General features: G+C 52.1%; 1 protein-coding gene across 1 annotated transcript in view; it reads right to left on the bottom strand.

Moving 5' to 3' along the window:
• Positions 1-16093, bottom strand: part of ATP2A3 (ATPase sarcoplasmic/endoplasmic reticulum Ca2+ transporting 3) — a gene marked incomplete at both ends in the record, with an annotated part of 32798 nt that extends 16705 nt beyond the window's left edge. The window contains 6 exons of the mRNA XM_079545112.1: positions 125-205; positions 2249-2387; positions 3046-3150; positions 6032-6114; positions 6398-6415; positions 15976-16093. Of these exons, the coding sequence (XP_079401238.1) occupies positions 125-205; positions 2249-2387; positions 3046-3150; positions 6032-6114; positions 6398-6415; positions 15976-16093 (544 nt within the window). The remainder of the gene's footprint in view (positions 1-124; positions 206-2248; positions 2388-3045; positions 3151-6031; positions 6115-6397; positions 6416-15975) is intronic.
• Between the last annotated feature and the right edge of the window lie 6332 nt (positions 16094-22425).

The raw sequence follows: 22425 nt of genomic DNA, 5'->3' as shown, positions 1-22425 counted from the left end.
ATCTCATTCCTCCACCCATTTCACACCCCAGCAAAATGCTCAGCCCAGCACCAGCCCCAGATTTCACTCTTGGCAGTGGACAGATGGCATATCTACCTTCAGCATTTGCCCCACCTGCACACACCTGTGAGGATGGACTGGTCAACCCGCAGCGTGGTGGAGCGGATTTCGATGATGCGGATGTCTGCTGGTACCTTGTCACCAACTGCAAGGAGAAGAGCAGAGCAGCTCAACCAGGGGCTGGGGAAGGGGCGTGGTGAAGCCCCAAAACACTCAACAACACCATTCCAGGACCTTTCACAGCCAGAACAAACAGTCGTTCCTGGGTTACCCAGTCCAGCAATCATGGGTGGAAGCATCCTGGCAAAATGACAGCCACTGTTTGCCGCCCACCAGGGCGCATGTTAAAAAAAAAAAAGAAGAAAAAAACACAACAAAACCTGTTGAAAACTGCTTTCCGGCTGGGTTTCTTCCTCGCAGATTCTTGGCACACCATGGCTCTTCCTCATGCTCCCTTATCACCCAAACACAACGGCTTTCGGAAATATTGAGATCAGCACAGCCTTCACTCGTAACAATTCACATCACATTGCGCAATGCTCCGGCTTGGCTGCGACCAAACGTCTCCTATCCCAGATTTTAAGGAGCGCTTCCTCCCGAGGCTCGTAAAATCCTCCCGAGCTCGGGGCCGGGCTGCCCTGGCACTGCTCCACTGCACAGCTGTGTAATCCAGCTGTTGCTTTTGGATGATGAATGCGGGGACCTGCGGACACCCCCAAACTTCCTCCTGCACAGGCTTTGCAGCCACCCGAGGGAGCTGGATCTGCTCTAAAGGAGTAAATTGCTCTTCCTCCCCCATGGGAAAGGCAGACAGGGTTTGCAAAACATGAGTGGAGCCTGCAGGCTCACAATCTGCTGACAGCATCTATGGAGACCCGGAGCCCTTGTGCTATGGGGGTAGCATCTGCTCAAGGGTAGATAGCATGATTACACGGCAGGATAGATATCCCACAGCAACCCGTTCAATGTGTTATGGGACATGCGGTGCTGCAAATCCTGTACAGAAGGAAGTTTGGGGGTGTCTGCAGCTGAACAGGTGACGTTTTACCTCTTCTCCTGAAAGCATGTTGCTGTCTGCAATGGAATTGCAGATTTTCTGATCCGTGCTGCCAAATATGTTGCATTTGCACACACAAAGAGAAGTTGCTCCTTTCTGCTTGCACTAGCACTGCCATCTCCGGGATGCCACATGGATGTAGATGTACACTGCTTGTTTAAAGCCACTGCTCCTGGTGTATTCCCCACCTGCCCTCTCATGAGCCAAGAGGCAATATTTCTCCTGCCAATGTTCCCATCACACTTTCCGACTTTCTCACAGTCTGACAGGTTCCTTGCTCCTTGCTCTAATCTACCCAAACCCAACATTTTCTAATTTATTTGCTACTAATCTGCAATCTCCTCCAGAAAACAGCTCATCTCTTTCCCTTCCAGTTATGATACTGGCTGTGCCATTAAAAAGTAATATTTACTGGGTGATGGTAAGCACTTGTTTTGGGGCAAGTTGGCAAGTGGTGCTGGACCCCATGGTGTTTTGGCATTGCAATAGCGTTTCCCTCATGGGATGGTGAACAGGAAGGAATTGTGCCTGGGAGGGCTTATGAGAGCCATCTGCAGCCAGCCCCTGCATGTCGCAGGTCTGTCTCCTGTCCCTAAAAGCTCTTGCAGATCCCAGGACCAGGACAGACCTGGGGCCGGTGCGGGAGATCCTCCATCTCAGCCTCCATGCACTATTTTAATGTGCATCTTCCAGCTGAAGTACAACTGGAAGACATAAATAACAGCATGCTGGCTCAGTGTGGGAGGGATTGCAGCTTGTTTCCACTAGCAGGGCCATGAGGAGGAAAGGAGAGGATTAGCATAGGGGCTCTGGGGGTTTACAGCACAGTTTAACACACAAACAACACAGGATAAGCAGAATGCATTGTTTCCCTATAATGGTGAGGCAGGTAGGAAATGCTGAGGCATCTGAAATGCAGCGCAAACCCAAAGAGAAGAGCCAGAGGGGGCCTGCGATGTCAAAATCCAGAACATGAGCTCAGTGAGAAACGTGGAAGGAAGCCTCTTCCTCTGGAAACGCCACCTCTCAAGGACACACTCTCACCCTACCACAACCAGGAGCCACGAGGCTGCCATCCTCGTGCCAACATCCCCATCCCACTCCTCGGCTCCTCCCCATCCCATGCCCTACCTGCCACCTCCACGATGTCCCCAGGGACGATGTCGCGGGCACGAATCCGCTGCACCCCGCTGCGGTCGGCACGGATCACCTTCCCCATTTCGGGCTCATACTCCTTCAGGGCCTCGATGGCACTCTCAGCATTCCTCTCCTGCAGATGGAGGAGCAGAGCTGAGGCAGTGGGGCTGTCCAAGTCATGGGTGCACCCAAATCCCATCCCTAGCTTTAGCACCCATTTGCTGGGGACAGTTCTGCCCCATCCCCAGCTGCTCCTGTTTGCTCTGAGATGATCTCTGCTGCAATGAGTCACAACAGGGCCTGGAAACCTCATGGATCTTTGGAGCATGGCCAGAAGGTAAGCAGTGCAGATGGCAAACAAGTGCTGGGACTCATAACTACAAAAGTTGTCAAAGCGAGATCAAAGAAATGAACCTGGAGGCCACCAAGAGTTAATGACTTTGAGTCGTGCCAGGGGAGGTTCAGGTTGGATATTTAGGAATAATTCCTTCTCAGAATGAGTAGTGATGCATTGGAACAGGCTGCCCAGGGAGGTGGTGTAGTCATCGTCCCTGGAGGTGTGGCACTGAGGGACATGGCTAGTGTGCATCATGGGGGGGTTGGTGGTTGGATTGGATGATCTTAGAGGTCTTTTTCAACCTTAATGATTCTATGATTTTATCTGCACAGAGCAGTACAGCCAACACTGAGCTGAACCCTTTAGAAATGAGTTTCCAAAGGCCAGAAGCCACCAGACCTTCAAGCAAAGTTCCAACCACACAGAGCAGAGATCTTCAGGGACTGTCCCTTACCTGCCACACACCCACCACGGCGTTGGCAATCAGGATCATGATGATGACAATGGGCTCCACGAAGGCTGTCGTGCTCTCCTCTCCTTCTTCGAACCAGGCCAGGATCTGGGGGCAAGAGAAGAGAAGGAGCACATTACAATTGAAAGAACAAGCTTCAACATTTCAAGACTCTGAAGAAAAGATAACCAATACAGGACCCTGCAGCTCCTTCCAACCTCGAGCCCCACTCTCCATCCCATTAAGGCCCAACACCATAAGGCAAACAAAGCTTGCACAAAAACATTGTCACTCCATTTAACTGGCTGTGGACTCGTGTTGTGTCAATACAACACCTGGCTGCTCCGCTGCAGTGAGCACCAGCACACAGAACCTTTGACACAGGGGTTTGTGTTGCTCTCCCATCAAGCAGATGACAACATCTCACCAGCCAACACATCACTGCATGTTATTTTGGGAATGCTTTTTATCTTGCAGGGGTCCAACCTCCATCCTTATCCTAGCTGTTCACTTATCCTGTGGTTGTTCAGCCACCCAACGCTCTCAGACTGGCAGGATTTACGATGCAGGCGCTAAAACCTTTATCCATAATGTTGTGTCTATATGAGATGGGATCCTGAAATAAATGTTGCACAATTTGGTGCAGCAGGAGATGGCTCATGCAGCCAACACCAGTGCTGCCCAAACTGCAGGCTCAGGTACAGCCCGTGGGATGATCAGCCCATGGGAAACGGTGGTGCTCCTGAACCAGTTGGGAGGTGCCACTCCAAAATCACCACTATGAACCTCGGGATTTTGGAAGCCTCCCTGTGTCCCTACTGCCTCATTAATCCTGGTGTTTCGCTGCCAGTGTTCTCTGTTTAATAACTGAAAAATCGTCTTATATTCAGCTAAAAAAAGCTCTTGTTTTTCTGGTTCTCCTCAACATGCATGCTAAGGAGAGGGTGAGCATTCCTGCCCTTCCTCCAGCAGAGACAGTAACACGGTCTGCTTTTCCTGGGAAATTCAGAGGAAATGCCTATTTTTGAACGAAATAGAAATAAATAAATAAAAATTACTAAAATGAAATTGGTCAGCTGGTAAATAAGGCAGCTGAAAGGAGAAGACATGAGACACAGATTCTCCACCCTGCTGCCAAATGCCCTGAACAGCAGCACTCAAAAAATAAGTATTTCTCCAGCTTGGTGGGAAATATATCCTAGCAGAGCAACTCCCAAGGTAAGCTGTGGGCAAAGCCAAGCCAAAGGCCATCTTTGGAGAGAGTTTCCAGGCACTGATTTCACTGCAAAGGAAATAGTGCAAGCTCATCCCCAAAAACTCCAGTGGGAACCACTGCCCATTTCAGCTCAGTAAGCATGGGGTGCAACGCTCAGGCAGTGCAAATAAGGACCACATCAGCAAATAAGGACCATACCAGCATCTGGCCAGCAAGATGCTGCTGTTGCTGAGCATTTCCAAGACACCAAGGGTGAAGTGAGCTCATGCTGCTGTTACTCAGTGGCTTTGCTAAACACAGAAACGCTGAGTTCATCTGATCCCATGTTGCCTCCCTGTATTACTGAGCATGGAAAGGATCACCGGTGCCAGGGGCTCAAGGAGCCTGGTGATGTGAATCCTGGCTCCTGTTTGGAGCATCTCCCTCATGTCGAAACAAGCTGCAGAAAAGGAAATGCTTGGAGATGGCAATAGCACCAGCTAGACCCTACCAGGAGCCCCTTCCAGTGCCATTCCCAACACATCAACTGTGATTAAAAGTAAAGCCAGACCCATGCATTGTGCCTGCCATACACAGAACCCTTGCCCAATACACTGGGATGCCCAGTGCCTGCAGTCTGTGCCAGCAGGATGGGAAGGATGTGAACAGCAGGCGAGAGGCAGCGCCCACGCAAGCAGCCAAAACACTGCCAGGCCAGAGGAAGAACAAAAGAAAAAATACATGGAACAACAGATTGGATTTTCATTTCTAATCCAAAATGCAAATGCCTCCATGAAGCAGTGGAAGGGCTTCAGAAGGAGATGTTAGTTACTCCAAGCAGCAAAGCCATCCTTGGGGTGCCATTAGTACTTTCCAAAACTTCCAAGGAAAAGACACAAAGGGAAGCAATTTCCCCTAAATGTTTCAACCTTCATGCATGGAAAAGCACAAGGACACACACTGGGCAATAAATAGTATTGAAAATAAATTAGTGAGAATTAGTATCCCCTAATTTAGTAGAGCTATAGGTGATGTAGAAAATCACAAGCTGGATGCATGGGGCAGGACAGACCATTGCCCAGAAAGAATCACAGAATCATTAAGGTCAGAAAAGACCACCAAGGTCATCTGGTCCATCCATCAACACATCACCACCGTGCCCACTAATCATGCCACACGAACTGAAAAGAACCACCCAGCTGTGCCTTCTGCAACAGCTTGACATGAATTTTTCAGCATGGATGACTTGAATGAAAGGAATCAAGGCTGCCAAGCTATCACTGAACTGCGGCAGGAGAATTTGGCAGTGGCAAAGCTTCAAGCCATGCAGATGACTGTAGGGTTTCTAATTTAATTCATGCTGTTGGCATTCACTTTGAACAGCAACGCTGGGGACCAGCTGATAGAACCAGTGCCCTTGGGCCTCCATCTCCGGTGTAGTCAGAGGGTGGTGGGATATGGCTTTTGGATGGATGGATCAGCATTGCTGAGAAATCCTACGGTCTCATCTCCAAGGTACGTGCAGCATTGTCACTAAGCCCTATGCAATCACTGCACTGCTGGTACATCTCCTTCATCCAACCCACGTTCCTCCTTCCCCTTTGCTATTACTCCCCCCAGAACAAAACAACCAAGGCCCATTTCACCAGTGCTGATGGAAATCTGATGCTCCCTTCACACACCACATCTCTCAGGATACAGGTCTCAGGATCCCATCTCACAGATACAGGTCCACATCTCCTCCTCCCCTGAGTCCCAATGGGGCTGCGCCAGCCCTGAGCCCGCAGTACTTACAAAGGAGAGGAATGCTGCCATCAGAAGGATGCGGACCAGGAGATCCTCAAACTGCTCCAGCACCAGCTCCCAGAGGGACTTTCCTGGTAGGAAAACACAAACCCAAGCACCGTCAGTGCTCCAAGGGCTGCAGTGAGCAGGTAACTGTGGCCACCAGCACTGATGGGACTGTCCCCCGCTGCAGCAGGGCCGCTCCTGTCCACATTTCTGTATTTCTACTCCCACTTGGTACCCCTTCTGTCAAAGGAGGGCTCTGCTGCCAGCCCCACTGGCTCTGAGATTAAAACCAGGATTAAAATAAAAGATCCCAAACATTCCCCTTCCTGCATCCCAGCCTCTCCCATCCTGTCTTGCCACACGACTCACCTTCTTCTGCAGGGAGCTCTGTGGGATTCCACCCGCAGCCCAACAAGCAGAAAATAAAGGAAGACATGGGGAGAAAAAAGAATAAGATTAATCAGTGATTTGGGAGCGGAGCAGAAATCCCTTGCCTTACACCCCAGCAGTCCATTGAGCATCCCAAAACTCCACCAAGTACCCCAAAGCACAGCTTCTTTTGCACACATCCCTGCATGAAGAAAGCTGGCGATCAAACTCCCAAGTCTGACATCACACAAACAGCAGTGGGTGCTCCCATGCCAGGGAAATGTCGCTTCTCTGCTGCAAACGGGGACCATAAGAGTTTATTCCTGCACTCAGCTTGCCTAAAAACACCCAACCTACAAAAGGCTCAGTGCCTGCAGGAGATGCTGTCTCCAAATCTGGGACTGGAAGGTCCAAGCACTCCATAAGATGCACTGCCAGAGACTCACCACAGCCCCACCAGGGCCCATATTATGTCTCCTATCACTCAGCTGTTTTACAGCCTCCAGCTCCCTAGGAAGGAAACCCAAAGTGAATGTTGGGCTGGTCCAAGCTGGTCCATCAGGTGGATTCACAGCATCTGCACCCAACCAACCCCAGCCCCAAAGCAGTGCTTATAATACCCCAATAGCTACATGCTGTCAGTAGGGATCAATCCTATCTCATATCAATAGGGACATCAACAGAGAGGCACTGGATCAGGCTCCCTGCAGCTGTGGGTACCCCATCTCTGGAGGTGTTCAAGGCCGGGTGGGATGGGATCTTGGGATCCTGAGCTGATGGGGGGCACCCAGCCCATGGCAGGGGGTTGGGACTGGATGATTTGTAAGGTTTCTTTCAATCTAAAACATTCTATGATTCTATGATCAGTAGGCTCATCACTGAGGCTCAACGAGGGTACAACCTGCCTGAGTGAAACAGCTCAGCTGGTTTCCATGGTCTATTTTCATGCAGAAAAATGAGAAGAAAAAAAAAAACACCACACAACACACAAACAAACACAGTAAAAAAAAACAACAAACCAAACAACTTTTGCTGAGAAAACAGTGAAAGCAAGAAGCCTTTGTGCATCTTCACTGCAAACTGGTGGCAGAAATGCTTGCTATGGGGTTTTACCAACTCAAGTCCCTCCCAAATAACGATGGTCTGAAGCATGCTGCCATGAGGAGCACGCGCTGTGTGACATGCCTGTTGTTATTTTCACAGCAAAAAGTAAACTCTATTGCTGGAGTGACCTCAGCAGCTCAACCACTCGGCAACATATCAAGAGGAAGCTGCTCTTCTCCCTTCTGCACCCAGTTTCCTCCCCACCCCCAGCTTCCTCCCCCAGCCCTGCCACCCAAACAAGGGCATAGAGAGCCCTGCTGCCTTTTTCTCATCCCTGGTATGCTGTAAGGGTGCAGGGTGAGAGACCTGGGGGCCAGGCAGCTCCCAGCTCCCATCCCAGATTGCTGCCTGCACTCCTCCCATGCATCGTTTGCATGAAGCAGCCCCAAAGCTGTTTGCAGAGTGGGGACTTTGCATGAGCTCTGCAGATGCCAACATGAAAATGGGCAACGTGAGGCCAGGAGGAAGCCAACAGCCCACTGACTGCATCACCATCACCCAGAAAAAGCTGATCTGAGCACACCTCTGAAAGAGACACTTCTTCCCACCTCCCTCCATGTGACAGCTGGGCACAGCCACATAGGAGCCACCCAACCTGGGGGACACCCTGCCTTGTGTTCTGGGTCAAAGCACAGCACTCAGACATGGCAGGGTGCTGCTGGAGTTGCATTATGGAACTCTTCAAGGGGCATGCTCAGATCCCCAGCCACGAGCACCTTGTGTGGTGAATGCTAAAACACCAAATCCCCAGCATTTCAGGATAAGATCTGATTTTCCTCATGGGAAGCACAACTGCTGCCAAGCAGGGAGGGATGGGGAGCTTCCCATGGGTAACCATGCAGCCTCACACAGGCAATGGGGTCACCAATCTGGCTCCAACAAACGTCCTTTCAGCCATATTTCTATATTGTAAACTCTTTTTTGCTTTTTTTTTTTTTTTTTCTTCCTTTTATTTATTTTTCCTTATGCAGGGAAGGGGAAATGGATGGGTAAAACAAGCAACGCATCTGATTCCCAAACCTTGCCAACAGGCAGGAAAAAGTGGTGAAAAGAGTAAGAAAAACCCTAAAATAGCCCCAGCTGGGACAGCAGCCCTGTTTGTGACACAAAGCAGAGCTGCTCTGGGATCCTTCAGGTGCAGAACACGTTGTTATTGGAAGCAGCCACACTTCCGAGCCCCCATCCCTGGGTCCCCATCTCCACGGTGCACCTAATTGAACCTCTATGGGAGAATGCTGTTGTGTCACTTCTTGCGACAGAGTGACCTCAGGGTAGATTTGGGCACTGCTGAGCTGAGTTGATGGATTTACCCCCAAAAAAGTCCCGTACATTAAAAAAAAATAATGCAGCCATGCATGCAGAACATGGGCAGGTTGGGGCTGCCCCAGTGACCAAGCCAAAGGTTGGTGTATAGAGAGGGGGCAGAAAATCTCTGGGGTTGCAAACCTACCCATGTAACTCAAACAAAACAACATAATTTTGGGGTGCAAGCAAAGTTCAGTCAGCGAGCTCATCCTCACTTTGCCTGAGCTCTGCTCGCAGCCCAACCTGCCCAGGATGCTGTCCCTGTCCCCCTTTCCTGACCCCATGAGCCAAGCCCTGGGCATGCTCACCCTATCTGTTCTATAATCAGGAATCCTAACACTCACCCCAAAGCTCACCCTGCAGCATTGGTCCCACAACCCAGGGGTGAGAAATAAGGACAATCCTGCTCATCTCATCCCAAAATCCCCTTCCTTTGCTCATGGGAATGGCTCGTCCCCCAAACGCTGCATGGCACGAGCATCCTTCAAAGGGCAGCTGCCCTACAACACAGGGGGCCCTGTGTCTTGGGTCTGGGGTAAAATGGGGCTCCTTGGCCTGGAGTGGCCCCATCCCCTTCCCTGGTGGCCCCATAGGGTCCCTGGGCAGTGGGAGGGGGAGCACACGGCCCTGGCTGGGAGGGAGGATGCGAGCGACTGAAAGGAGCGTTTTGTTCCCTCCTGCACCAACGCAGTGGAAAGAATTTCCCGCTCCGTCTCCCGGGTGGAAAAGCTAAAAATCTGCATTTAAATAGTAACAGCTTCAGGGGAATTAAAAATAATAATAATACAGGCATAGGAGCTTGGATAAAATAAAGCTTAAGGTGAGGGCTGTTCTCACATGATTGCCCCCAAACCCCCAGGATCTCCCCCACATCTTCAGCCCCCTCCTGCAAACTCAAAGCAGGGCACTCTGCTACCCTCTCCCTCACATTACACGTTTCATTTCAATGCCCTAAAAGCTTTTTTTTTTTTTTTCTTTCAGATCATTTCCCAATGATGCTCCAGAGATTGCTCCTAACTGGCTTCTTCTGGCACAGAACGGCATTTTCATCCTTTTGGTCTCTGCCCTTGGCCACCACCCCCAAAGCAATGCCCTGGAGCCACCCCTGAGCCAAAAATCTCAGCAAATGTGCAGAAAACCAAAGCACCATCCAACCCACGGCAAGAGAAACTCCAACTTTGCAACGCCTCTGGGCACACTGCACCGCGCACAAGCCAGAGCGTCCAACACCCAGCAGCAGCAAATTTAATAACATTTAGGATTAAATAACATCAGGATAACAGCTTAGGAAAGCAAACACACCACACTGCAGCGCTGAGCCTTCGCCGTGGCCCACAGTGCTGGCTCAGCCCATGCAGAGCCATGCAAGGCTTTCAGTATCCCAGGAGAGGGCATTTAGTGTTGAAAATTGCACTGAACCTTCGGGATGAACGCTGTGAGATTTGGGGAAGAGCAAGGTGAAAATGTGTTCAAAGGGTTTTCACTTCCCTAAAACCATAGAAGAACTGGGTTATTAGGCTGAAAAGTAAGAAAATGAGATGGGCTGAGAAAGAGATGGGCTGAAAACGAAACCAGGGTGCGTTTTCAACATAAGAGGCACTTGCTCCTGGGGATGAGATGATGCTCAGTGTGCACAAACCACAGAATGGCTGAGTTAGGAGGGACCTTACAGACCACCCAACTCCAACCCCTGCCATGGGCTCAGGCTGCTCAGGGCCCCATCCACGACCAGGGGCACCTCCAGAGATGGGGCAGCCCTGCAGCAAGGTGGAGAGCTGGAAGCATTGGTCGCATTTCCTCCTCCTATGATTTACTTCCCACTAAGTATTATGTGTGCATACAAGGGACAAAAAATTTATATATATATATGTTTGGTTGGGTTTTTTTGGTATGTGTATGATATATTCAGGTGGGGTACGTATAAAACAGTTTGGTTGGAAGGGATCTACACAAACCCACAAGGAGATCTATAAAGCTATTGCTAAGTAGGTCCAGATGAGCACACATACAGATGTGTTAAGAGGAGGTGAGAAAGGGAACAGGACAGAACGACAGTGTGTGCACCATGCACTGCTACAGGGGACTGACCCCCCCCCCCCCCCCCCCCAATGTCCCCCCTGCAGTGGAGCAGCTTGGTTTGGCTTTTTCCATCGCTCACCACATTTTCCTTATTTTAGAGCTTTCTGTTGACTCGGAGGTTGCAAAATGGAAAATGTAAAAAAAAAACAAAACCAAGGAAAGGAAAGGAAAGGAGGGAGTGCAGGCAGGTAGAGGCAGCAGGGGGCTCAGCCTTGGCAGTGACTCTGGGGCAAAATCCTGGGGATTTGGCTCTTGTGGGGAGCGCTGCGTTCCTCCCGCAGCAAAGGGAGGTGTTAGAAAGGAAAAGTAAGGGGGAAAAAATGGGAAAATGACAACAATAATAATAAAAGAATAATAATAAAATAATAAAAAAATAGAAAACAATAACCCTTACATTTGGGTGTATTGGGTGTAGCCCTGCCTGCCGGTCCCCATTCACCCCCACCCTTCCCCCCCCAGCTCTGTTTGAACACAGGAAGCACCCGAGGCACAAACACACGGGGAGGAACCCCGGGGACGCTCGAGCACAGAGCGGATTTCCTCCCTGAAACGCAGCACCGAGCAGCAACGTCTCTTAATTTGGTTCCCTCCTGGCCCTCCCTTCCCCCCCCAGCCACAATGGATCTCGGGGCCAACAGGTGTCCTATAGCGACTTGCAAATGGGAGGAAAAAAAATAATCAAATGGCTTCATCTGCATCAGCGCACGCAGCGACACGGGGCAGATGGTGGGGATTCAAATGTTAGGAGGGTTTGGACGAGCGCTGCTTGTAGGCTCTGGTTTCCAAGAGGCACGGAGCTCTGCGTTTTGCTATGAAGATGGGCTGCAGGGATGTCCCCGGGGATGCACGGTGCAACGGGAGCACTGCAGCAGGTGGGGCTGAGCAGATGAGCCAACGGAATTTAAAAGGAATAAAACAGTATGCCGTAAATAGGTGAGAAAAAAGCTTCTGTACGAAGACGGCAAGCGCCCAAACCTCAGCAACGGGAGCTCCCCACGACCCCCGGCTACACACAGAGCGTGGATTCACTCGATATTTAAACAGCTTATTATATATATAAAAAAGCAAAACTCAGCAACCAAACCCACGCAGCGCTCGGCTCCCAGCGCCGGGCCGAACCCCCAGCAGCAGCAGCAGCAGCAGCAGCAGCAGCAGCAGCAGCAGCAGCAGCAGCAGCAGCAGCAGCAGCAGCAGCAGCAGCAGCAGCAGCAGCAGCAGCAGCAGCAGCAGCAGCAGCAGCAGCAGCAGCAGCAGCAGCAGCCCCGAGCCCCCCCTGCACCGCACACACCCACGCCGGCGGCCGCTCGCGTCATGGAAACACTGCGCGACCGCAGCCCGCTTTGCTGCCTTTGGCTCCGGCTGAGCAGCGCTCCCAGCTCCTCCCGTCGCTGCTACCTGTTGTAAAGCGCGATAGCAGCAGCCAGCGTTGGGCTCCAGCAGCGGGTCGCTGCGTTTCTTAATTATTGCCTTTTTTTTGTTGTTGTTGTTCTATGTTCCCTCCTCCAACGCTACGGGCGGGAGGTGTTTATTAAGAAATATAACTTGGAGTCACAAAGCACCAGAACATCACACGCACAGCAGTAACTGCAGGTGGGATGGGGTCTGCCCTTCTGAGCCGCGGGCAGCACCAAACCCAACCCATCCCATTGCTGTGCCAGCAGCAGCCTGCTTTTACTCAAGATGAAAAAGAAGACGAAAGAGGCGTTTGCAGCCTCGATATCCCATGCACAATGTGTGCTTTATCCCATTGCTTACACCTTCAGAACCACAGAATTGTTAAGGTTGGGGGAGACCACTAAGGTCATCCAGTCCAACCATCAACTCATTTGTGATGCTTCTGTGCAGCCTCCGTGGGGATGAGGTGCTGTAGAGTGCTCAGTGTGCCCCAAATCACCATGTGGGGCTCCTTGTGGGGGCGTCCCCTCCAGACCCTACCTGGATAATGGCACAGTGTGCCCACACACTGAATAACCCTTAAAAAAGGCTCCATTTTGATGGAGCGTCACCATCCCACCCCAACGTGCCAACAGTGAATATAGGGGAAAAAAAAAAAAAAAAAAAAAAAATCAAAGCTGGCTCATCCAGCTGTCTGCACATATGAAAAACAAGGGGGAAAAAGCATCTTAAGAGCTCACCAAAAAGCATCACCTCATCTCAGTTTTTAGCAGCAGGCAGATGGAGAAGGTGTGGGACAGAACAACACCTGGATCGGGGGGTGCACCGTGTGCATGCTGCCCTGCATCTGTGACCCAGTGCTCACTGTTTGGGATTTACCCCAAGAGAGATGACCATGGAAACACAGCAGAATGGCTCAGAGTTGGGTCTGGGGTTGGGAAAAGGCTGAAAGGTGCAGAGAGCAACAGTTGTTGGAAAAAGATGATGAGAGTGCACTGGGCTCGTTAAGGTATTTTGGGGGATTCGAAGGGTGCTTTGTGGGAGCAGCACTCCCTGAGCATCAGCCATGCAAGCAACACCTCAACCGTGCTCTGCACACACAGCACAGAAATGGAACTGTGAGCAATATCACACGTGTGTACACAGAGCGTGAGGGGAAGCCCAAGGGCAAACCCCAGGGAAAGGCAGCACCCGTGGGTGCAGCTGCGTTGCATCCCTCCCGAACAGCAGAATGAGGAGACAAGGGGGTTTCTGTACATGCAAGGTTGGGCAGCCTGAGAGGAAGGTGTGGGATCCAAAGCTGGGTTCCCTACAGCACAACGATGGGAGCCGTGCAGTCGTGCTGTTGGAATGCCTGAGCATCACAGCCCTAAGGGAAGCAATTTGGAGGAAAAGGGAAAAGAAAACAAACAAACAAACAAAAAAAAAAACAACACAAAAAGAAGACGTAGCATGTTTGTGAATCAGCCTGCTGAGCGTGTGTTTCGGGGGTGGAAAAGGTGGGCGATGTGCAGAGGAACAGAGCAGAGAGAGATGAGTCACAAAACGCCGCTTTCCCTCGCCGGCAGCACAACCATTGCAGCGTGAAATGGGAAATTTCATCTTTCCATGGTTTTGTTTTTCATGGTTGGGAATGGGTTGGAGCCTTCAGCTCTGTGCTGAGTTGGAAGGGAGGGAGGGGGACAGGGAGGGAAACGTCCCTGTGCTGCGAGCAGCCGGCTCTGCTGCCATGCAGTCGGGTTACTGATGGGGCAAAGAAAGTTGTGTGTATGCATAACATCAGCAATATGGAGAGGCTGAGCTTTCAGAGCATGGAAATGCCTGCCCAGAGCCCTGCACAGGCTGTCTGCCCACTAATTGGAGATATTAAATATCTGCTTCCTCCTGCAGTGTGGGCAGTGGGGCTGCAAACAGCATTCTGGGCTCCAAAGAACGCAATACCCCAAAACAATATATATATATTTATATTATATTTATTTTTATATATATATATTTATATTTATATATAAATATAATTATATATATATATATATATACACATATACACACACACACACATTTCTATATAAAGATCCACGGTCATTGCTTCTCACCTGATGTCAGAGCTCTGCAGCTCTTTCTTTGAAATGCATCAGCTCCAGAAATAAAAACAGTCAGAGGGGGATTTAAGCAGCTCCCCATCATATGTCAAAAGATGGTTCTTAAGGGGGGGATGGTGCGTCTCAGGTTGTGATTCATGGCACCTCTGGCAGTTTGATTCAGGTTCAGGAGGAAATGAATGAATGAAAATGGAACCGCTGGAGCCGCAGTTCTGCCCTGAGCTGTGAGATTGGGGTTTTCTTCCCCCTTCTGAACTCTTTGCAAAGGCGAGACACACAACTGCCTTGTGCTTCCGCTGACGAAATTTAATTTAAATTCAAATTAAAACACCATCTAATGTGAGCCATCTTCACAGACACTGCGCTGTCCCACACCACAACCCCAGTGGGCTCTCCCAGACCAGGCACGCAAGTGCAGGCTCCTGCAACCTCAGCACAACCTGTGAGCTCCCACCACGTTGGAAAAAAAAAGCTATTGGCCCACGAGTGAGGTTTTAAAGCAAAATCAGTAAGCCACAAAGGGTTCCAGAGAGGTGGAGGTCCCTGCAGACCTCCAGGGTCAGGCTGGAGGGCTGTGAGCACTGATGGAGCTGTGGATGCCCTTGTGCAACGCAGGCAGTGCAACCAGATGGCCTCTGGAGGCCCCTTCCATCTTGAATGATTCTGGTTTTGCAAAACATTAATGATAACTGCACGATATCTAAGTTGCAGCCATGGGATGTCCCCAAGGCAGCTGCCTTCGTGCACCAGCACTCTGCAAGAAACCCAGGGCGTGAAGCAAAGGCTGCACCACAGACAGAGGTGAGCATGCAGCCATTGCTTGGAGGTGTGTGTGTGTGCAGAGGGGGGGAATAGAAAAAACAACAAATTGTCACCACTAGCCCTTTGCTTTGCACCTACGTCAGGCGGTGCTGGGCCTGACTCAGCAGGGATGATTCACCTGGGCAAACAGGGGAGAAGCCACCCCGCTGCTGCTGCTGCGTGTCCCCACTGCGGGGCACCGCATGCACACCGACCCAGCGGGGACTCTGGGGAAGGGTCCCATTGGGGCAGCATTCCCAGCGCTGGGGCACCCGTCTGGGAGCGATGCTCGGTCTCAAAGCAAGGGAATCCCAAAGTCGAGGGCTCCCAGCTCACGGAGCGGGGCTGCGGCTGCCCACTGCTAACGCGGCCGGGGCGGGGAGCAGGTGGGATGCGCGCTGCTCGGGGCTGCCGCAGGGACGCGGTGTCAGCGCTGGGAGCACCTCACTGCTGCACGGGAGGAAGCACAGCCCCGATCCCATCTGACAAACGGAGCTTTTCCCTACCCTCAGCCACGAGGATCAAACAGAAAGGAGACCCATCAACTTGCTCCGATCCGGGACGGAGCACAACCCGGGCCTCCGAAGCCCCGCACGGTCCCCACCGAGCGCTCCCGATCCCGATCTTCTCACCGGCGCTCCTCCCGAAGCCGCACACATCCCCGCTCCGTCCCCTCCGGCAACGAAGAACTTCACCCACCCCGCACAGCGGAACAGCCCAATTAACCCCATCCCGCTAATTACCCTTCACTAACCCCTCCCTACCCAACAGGTGCCCCCATTCCCACTCACTCACCATTGGGGCCGTACTTCTCCCGATTGCGGCGGACCTGCTCGGGGCTGAGCCCGCAGCTCTCGGTCACGTCGAAGCGGCTCAGCACGTCCCGCACCGGCACGCTGTGCGCTGCCTCCATGCCCCGCCGGCGCCGCCCGGAGCAAACCCGGGGCCGGCGGGGAACGGGGGGGACGGGGACGCGCAGAGAGCGCACTCGGGTACCGTCGCTCCCTCGGTACCTCCGGGGAAGGGGAGCCCCGCTCCGGTCCGCCTCCCGCTCCGGTCCGCCTCCCGCTCCGCCCCGTTGCCGTTTCCCCCGCCTCCCCCGGAGCCGCCCCGCGGTCCGCCGCTTCCGTGGGTTTCATCGCAAAGTTTTAGGAAACAGCTGTGGTGAAGCTCTCCGAGCAGCCGCCCGCTTCCTCACCGTTCAGTCTGATGCCGGAAGACATAGGAAGGCTTTATCGGCACTGAAGCGCTGCGTGGGACCCCCCTATTGCCCACCCAACGCTGCTGCTTGTGACCCCCAGCAGCCGTGCCCTGAGATGGGGACATCCCGGTGACAAAGGGAACCCCACAGCACACGGAATGCCACCGCTGCGCCCATCGCTGTGATGTATCCGGAGAGATACACAGCACAGAATGTCACTGCTGGGCAGGAGGCAGGAAATGTCCCGTGCACGTGGCACAGCATCTCTGTCACCACACGGCCAGGTCACCGCATGTCAGGGCTCTCAGGGCTTCATGATTCTCCTCTGCCCATAGCACAGCACCTCTGTGGGAGCCCACACGATGAGCAGTGGTTCTGTCCCAGTGTTGGTCCCTGTTGGTGCCCAGTGGAAGATGCTCCCCATTGCACAACGTGCAGCCTTTGTGTTGCTGTGCTGCAGTTCAAATGGTGGCTCCTTGCAGCAAGAGCTCTGCACACAGCAGCACCGTCCTGAGTTCATAGAATCATAGAATTGTTGAGTTGGAAGGGACCCCCAAAGGCCATCTGGTTCCACTCCCTGCAGTGCACAGAGGTGCCCACAGCTCCATCAGCGCTCAGAGCCCCTCCAGCCTGACCCTGGGGCTCTGCAGGGACAGGGCATCCATACTCATCTACCAAAGCAGGGCTACCCAAAGCCCATTGGTACCGCCCAACAGCCACCCCACACCTATGGGATGTTCTATGCAGTGCCTCAAGCTCCCCATGCTGGGAGTGTTGCCGGGTCTCTGGGCAGGAGGAAGCAGCTCCGTGGGGAGGAGCTCAGCCTCATTTATTTATCCAAGCAATTATTTATAGAATGCCTTTCTCACATCCCACCGGAGCAGAGGGCCTGGAGGAAGTGCAGCTTTGTGCTCTCCAGTGCTCTAAATTCGGTTTTCCTGCTGTGAGATGCCCCCCCCTCCCCCCCCCCGGCCCTCCTGCAGGAAGCAGCTCCACACCCTGTGGCTTCCAGTTGCTGTCTGCCTCACGAGAGCTTTTGGGGGAGAAAGCTGTATTTCTTTTATGTGCAGCTTGTAGCAGCCTGAGAAAGAATAAATTCCACCTGTTATTATGCAACTGTTGCATGGCATAGCACTGGGTATCATTGGAAATGGTTGGGATGAAAAGGACCATCCCGTTCCAACCCATGGGCTGGTTGTCCCCAACCAAACCAGGCTGCCCAAAGCCCCATCCAACTTTTCCTGGGGCACCTGCAGGGATGGGGCAATCTCATTTCTTTGGGTAACGTCTGAGAACCTCAATTCCAAGCCCTCATCCTGCAGGTTGGCACTGGAAGGGAGCACGAAGATGATGCACAGGCTCAGAAAGTTAAAGATTGACAAAGTTGGGAGCAATCAAATAGTTCTGCGGGAACCAGCTGTCAGCAAAGGTAGCACCAGCAGCCCTGCCTGTAATTAAGCAGTTCATGGCAACTGTTAGCAGTCAATTAGCTCAATACTGACCAGTGATGGCAAATGGTCTGCAGAGAACAACCCCAAAAAGGCCAAGGAGGGGCCATGGGTCAGTGAGGCCCTAAGGCCCCACGTTGGGTGTTCACTGCTGCAACAGCATCAGCCCCAGAAGAAAACAAAAGGCAAATCTCCTTATTTCTTTGCTTTCCCCAATAGTTTGAGGGGCTGCAGCGTGGGACTGGCATGAACCTGAGCCCTGCGCTGCTCCCAAGCCCACCCTCACTGGGGAAGATTTGCTTTTATCTCCATTCTGCTCCCAGAAAATGGGAAAAGAAGGAGCTTTGCTGGCTCCCATCTGCAAGCTGAGCCAGGAGCGGCTTTTTATTCTGCGGCAGCTTTGATATTTGCTTTTCCTATGGATTAAAAAAAAAAAAAAAGAAAAAATACAAACCACCTCGAAATAACACTTTGAGGCTCTCCTAAATGCTATGTGCCAGCCGACCTTTTGGAGCCGTGCTCCAGGTGTTATTTTTAATCCCAAAGCCAAGACTGCAGGCAGGCACAGGGAGGGCTCTGCTCCCACGGGGAGCTCCAAAAAACACCAAAATGCCCTCACAAGAGGTGCCAACTTTCACTTCATGGCTGTGGTTGTCATGTTTCCATCTCTGCTGGAATCACACCCTCAGGGCCACCGCGATGTGTGGTTTGGGCGTTGGTATCATTGGGATTTGTCTTCTTGGAGTTCAGCTGGCTGTGCTGGAGGAGGGTTGGGTATCACTGGGATTTGTGCTCTTAGAGCTCGGTTGGGTGTGTTGGAGGAGGGTTGGCTACCATTGGGATTTGTCTTCTTGGTGCTCAGTTGGATTACCCTCACCAAGGCCCATGAACCACAGCTGCTGCCAGATGTGTGCACATCTGGAAGATGAATACAGATGCTCCTTGCAGAGCGTGTTTCCCCTCTGCGTTCCCCACTGTGCTCTGGGCTTTCCAGCCCTCCAGGAGCAGGATTCCCCCCCTGTAGGACAGACGCTTTGCTTGGAATGACGCTGATATTTTTGTCTAAGTCTGCTGCCCTGAGCATTTAGGGACAGCCCAAACCCATTTCCCAGTGGGAGTGCCGAGGGCTGCCCTGAGCCTCGCTGCTGAATTTCCTGGCATTTGCCCCGACCGCTTCACTCGTGGTGTCTGCCTGTGGTTCCAGACCTATGTTGGGCAATCCTCATTTATTTACATGCTGTGTCCTGACCTCTTTCAAAGGGAGGAAAACCCATTAATATCCACCGAGGGGGAACACCGTGACACTCACTCTGACGCTCCGATGGCTCTTCTCCCTGATGTAAAATACCTCCTGGAAAAAAAAAACAAAGCCTTTGTGGTGTGTGATTCCTGGCGTGTAGGAAACAGCAAAAGCAAAGAGGAGAGGAGGCTGCAGGGCAGAGCAAGGAGGGCACTGGGCCCCCGCAGCCCCGGTTGGGAGGGCTGCATGCAGCCCTGGTGGGGTACAGCTGTGGGCCAGTGGAGGAAACTCATATTGGGCACAGAGAGGTGGGGGATGGAGCTCACATTGGGCCAAGTGATGGCGGCTTCCTTCCTCTTTCTGTTTTGTGTTCGCAGAGTAAAGCAGAGGAACCTCTGTGAAGCTGCAGAGAGAGGGAGGGGAGGTTGTAGGAAATAAAAGGGGGGGAAGGTAAAAGGGAGAAGTGGGAAAGAAAAAAAAAGGGAGGGGGGGGGGCAGGAAAAAAAGGGCAAAAAAGGAATGGACCTCCAAAAAGGGGGAAAAAATTAAAAAAGGTTAAAAAAAAAAGGGGGGGGGGAAAGGACCAAAAAGGTAAAAAGCAAAAATAAAAAAGAGAAATAATAATAATAATAAAAAAAAAAAAAAAAAAAGACAAGCAAAAGATAAGGGGAAAAAAAGAAAAAAAAAGCAAAACCAAAAATACAGAAATGGGGGGAAAGGTAAAAAATGGGGGGAAGGTGGGAAGAAAGGCGAGAAAGGGGAGAGGGAAAAAAGGGCCAGAAAAAGGGCAGAAAGAGGGCAAAAAGAGACACAAAACTGAAAAATGAAAAAGAAAATAAAAAAAAAAGGCCCCAAAGGGGAAAGGAAAAATAGGCCAAAAAAAGGGGTAAAAAAAAGTGAAAAAGTAGGGGAAAAAAAGGCCATGAAAGAGCCAATTAAAAGGGACAAAATGGGCCAAAAAAGGAGGGGAAAGAAGTGAAAAAAGATGCAAAAAAGGGGCAAAAAGGGGCAGAAAAAGAAAGGGAAAAAAGAAGGGGAGAAAAGGAGAAAAATAAAAGGAGGGAAAAGGAAACTAAGAGGAAGAGAAAGCAAACAGGACCATTGAGGCGGAGCACAGTTGGTGCTGTGTGGGTCAGTGGGGCAGGGGCAGCACTGCAGGACAGCCATAAAGCAGCAGCTGTGTGCTTCCTTCAGCCCCAGGAGCTCGTTCTGACCCTTCCAAGACCGCCCAGCTCAGTGATCCCAAAAAGCCATCGAGGATTTACTGTGGCTCGCTGCATAACAATATCCATGTTTATGGTGGTGGTGGGGTCTGTGTTTTGCAGGCAGACTGCAAAAATGTGGAAACGTGGGGTGAAATACAGCTGTTTGTGCACATATAGAGCTCCAGACGGAAGGGACCTCACAGGTCATCCCGCTCCAACCCACGGGCTGAGTGCCCCCACCAGCTCACACTGCCTTAGGGCCCCATTTGTGGCCTTGGACACCTCTGAGGATGGGGCACCCGCACTTCTCTTGCTTGGGGTTTGGTTGCATGGCAGTGAGTGGGAGGCACTGCAGATGGCAGCAGGAGAGGAGCCGCCAGCTCCATGTGTCATCACTGCCGCTCAGCCCCGAGCCTGGCAAATATAGCCAACAATGTCATTGTTGCTAGGATTTTTGGGCTCCGGGCGGTGATGCCCAGGGAAGGCTGGCCATGAAGAACGGTGTTGTCTGCATGGAAAGGAAGGAAAGTGCGTGGGGCTGTGGGCAGTGCCTGGAGCTCAGCCCTGGAGTTGTGCTGCTCAGCCCCAGCCCCGAGATCCGAACCCATAGAACTGCCCCAACATCAGAGAGCAGTGTCCAGAACCCAGAACATGTTGCACACTGGAGATCCCCCATTCAACCCAAACTCACCCCCAGCACCAAACCGACCACAGTGTGGTGCTGGGAGGAGCCCTATTAACACCCACACCTCTCACCAGTGTTCTGCCCCACATAGCCGCCATCTGCTCCCATATAACCCAAACTCAGCACACAGACCTGGTGGGGGCACTGGTTTTTGGCAGCTGCAAGCAGGCACTGCTGCAGCAGCACACATCAGTCATTCCCACCCCCCCCTGCAAAAAGGGGGCTTCAAAGAGGTGATGTCCCCTATCCACACAGGGATGAGGAGGCAATTAGTCCCCATCTCATTAAGGGCTGATGCCTAGGGCAGCAGCGGGGCAGGCCTGGAGCCCATCCATCAGACATCCACCCCATCCCCACCGCTTTGCGTTCTTGTAAGCACACAGCCCTGACCTATTTCCAGCGCCGTTTAAACAAATCCCTGATAAATGAATGTGAGAAACCATTTCCTCTCTATTTCCTTCCATTAGAAATGAAACACTGCCATTAATCACCAATAAAGAAATAAAACTCCTCCACCGTCTGCGAGTCAGCATGAGTTCTGCTGCAGCCATAAGGCCCATTGGCTCCCCTACGTTGGCAGTCCCCTCCCAGAGCTCATTGCCTGCACAGGGTCAGGGTCACACCGCAGGGTCAGGGTCACACTGTGGGGTGAGCACAGAGCTCAAAAGCAGCGGTGCTTCCCCTCTGCAAGCTGAACGAGGAGCCAAGCGGCACCTTGCACGGTGTGTTTTTCACAGAGTGCATTTTGCACGCCGTGCGTTTTGCAGCGGGGCGCAGCGCGGTGCCAGCAGGATGCAGAGCCCCGATAAGGCACTGGGTCAGAAACGCAGCCCAAATCCGTGAGTTTCATAAGGTGGTGGACAATAGTGCAGGGAGCTGCCAACTTTCCCCTCGCGCAGGAGCGACGAGTGCTCGGAAACGGCACTGAAAGCAGAGAAATCCTGTGGGAGGAGTGCGCCGGGCACCGAGCCTTTCTGCGTTCCTTTTGTGGCCGCTGGGACTGCCCCGCTCACAGGAAACTGATGCCCCCAGACTGAGGAGCAGAGGAGAACACAAAGCTTTCTGCGTAAATATTTAGGCGGTGCTGTAAACTCCACGCTGCATCAGCACGCCTGCGTGCAGCCCGGGTGCCTTTTGCATTTCAAAGATGGGATTTTCAATGCAAATGCTGTCCAGCCCAGGTGCCAGCGCTGCACTGTGACTGCAGCCCCAGAGAACCGATGGGGTACATGGGGTGATGCAAAATCCTCCATGGGGTTTGCTGGGCAGAGCCATTTCTTGGCCCTTGTGGAGATTGCACCAATAGGGATTGCTGGAGCATGGGGTGATGCAGAACCCTTCATGAGAGTTGCTGGGCAGAGCCATTTCTTGTCCCTGATGGAGGTCACTGTGCTGATGGAGAGATGCAAATCTGGGGGCAAAATGAGTTCAAAAAGCCGCCCATTTGGGAGCAGAACGGTGCAGCA

The sequence above is a fragment of the Tetrao urogallus genome (assembly GCF_951394365.1).
Source record: "Tetrao urogallus genome assembly, chromosome: 20".
Classification (NCBI taxonomy): domain Eukaryota; kingdom Metazoa; phylum Chordata; class Aves; order Galliformes; family Phasianidae; genus Tetrao; species Tetrao urogallus.
Note: the sequence above shows the minus strand (reverse complement) of the source record. Positions and strands in the feature narration are given on the sequence as shown.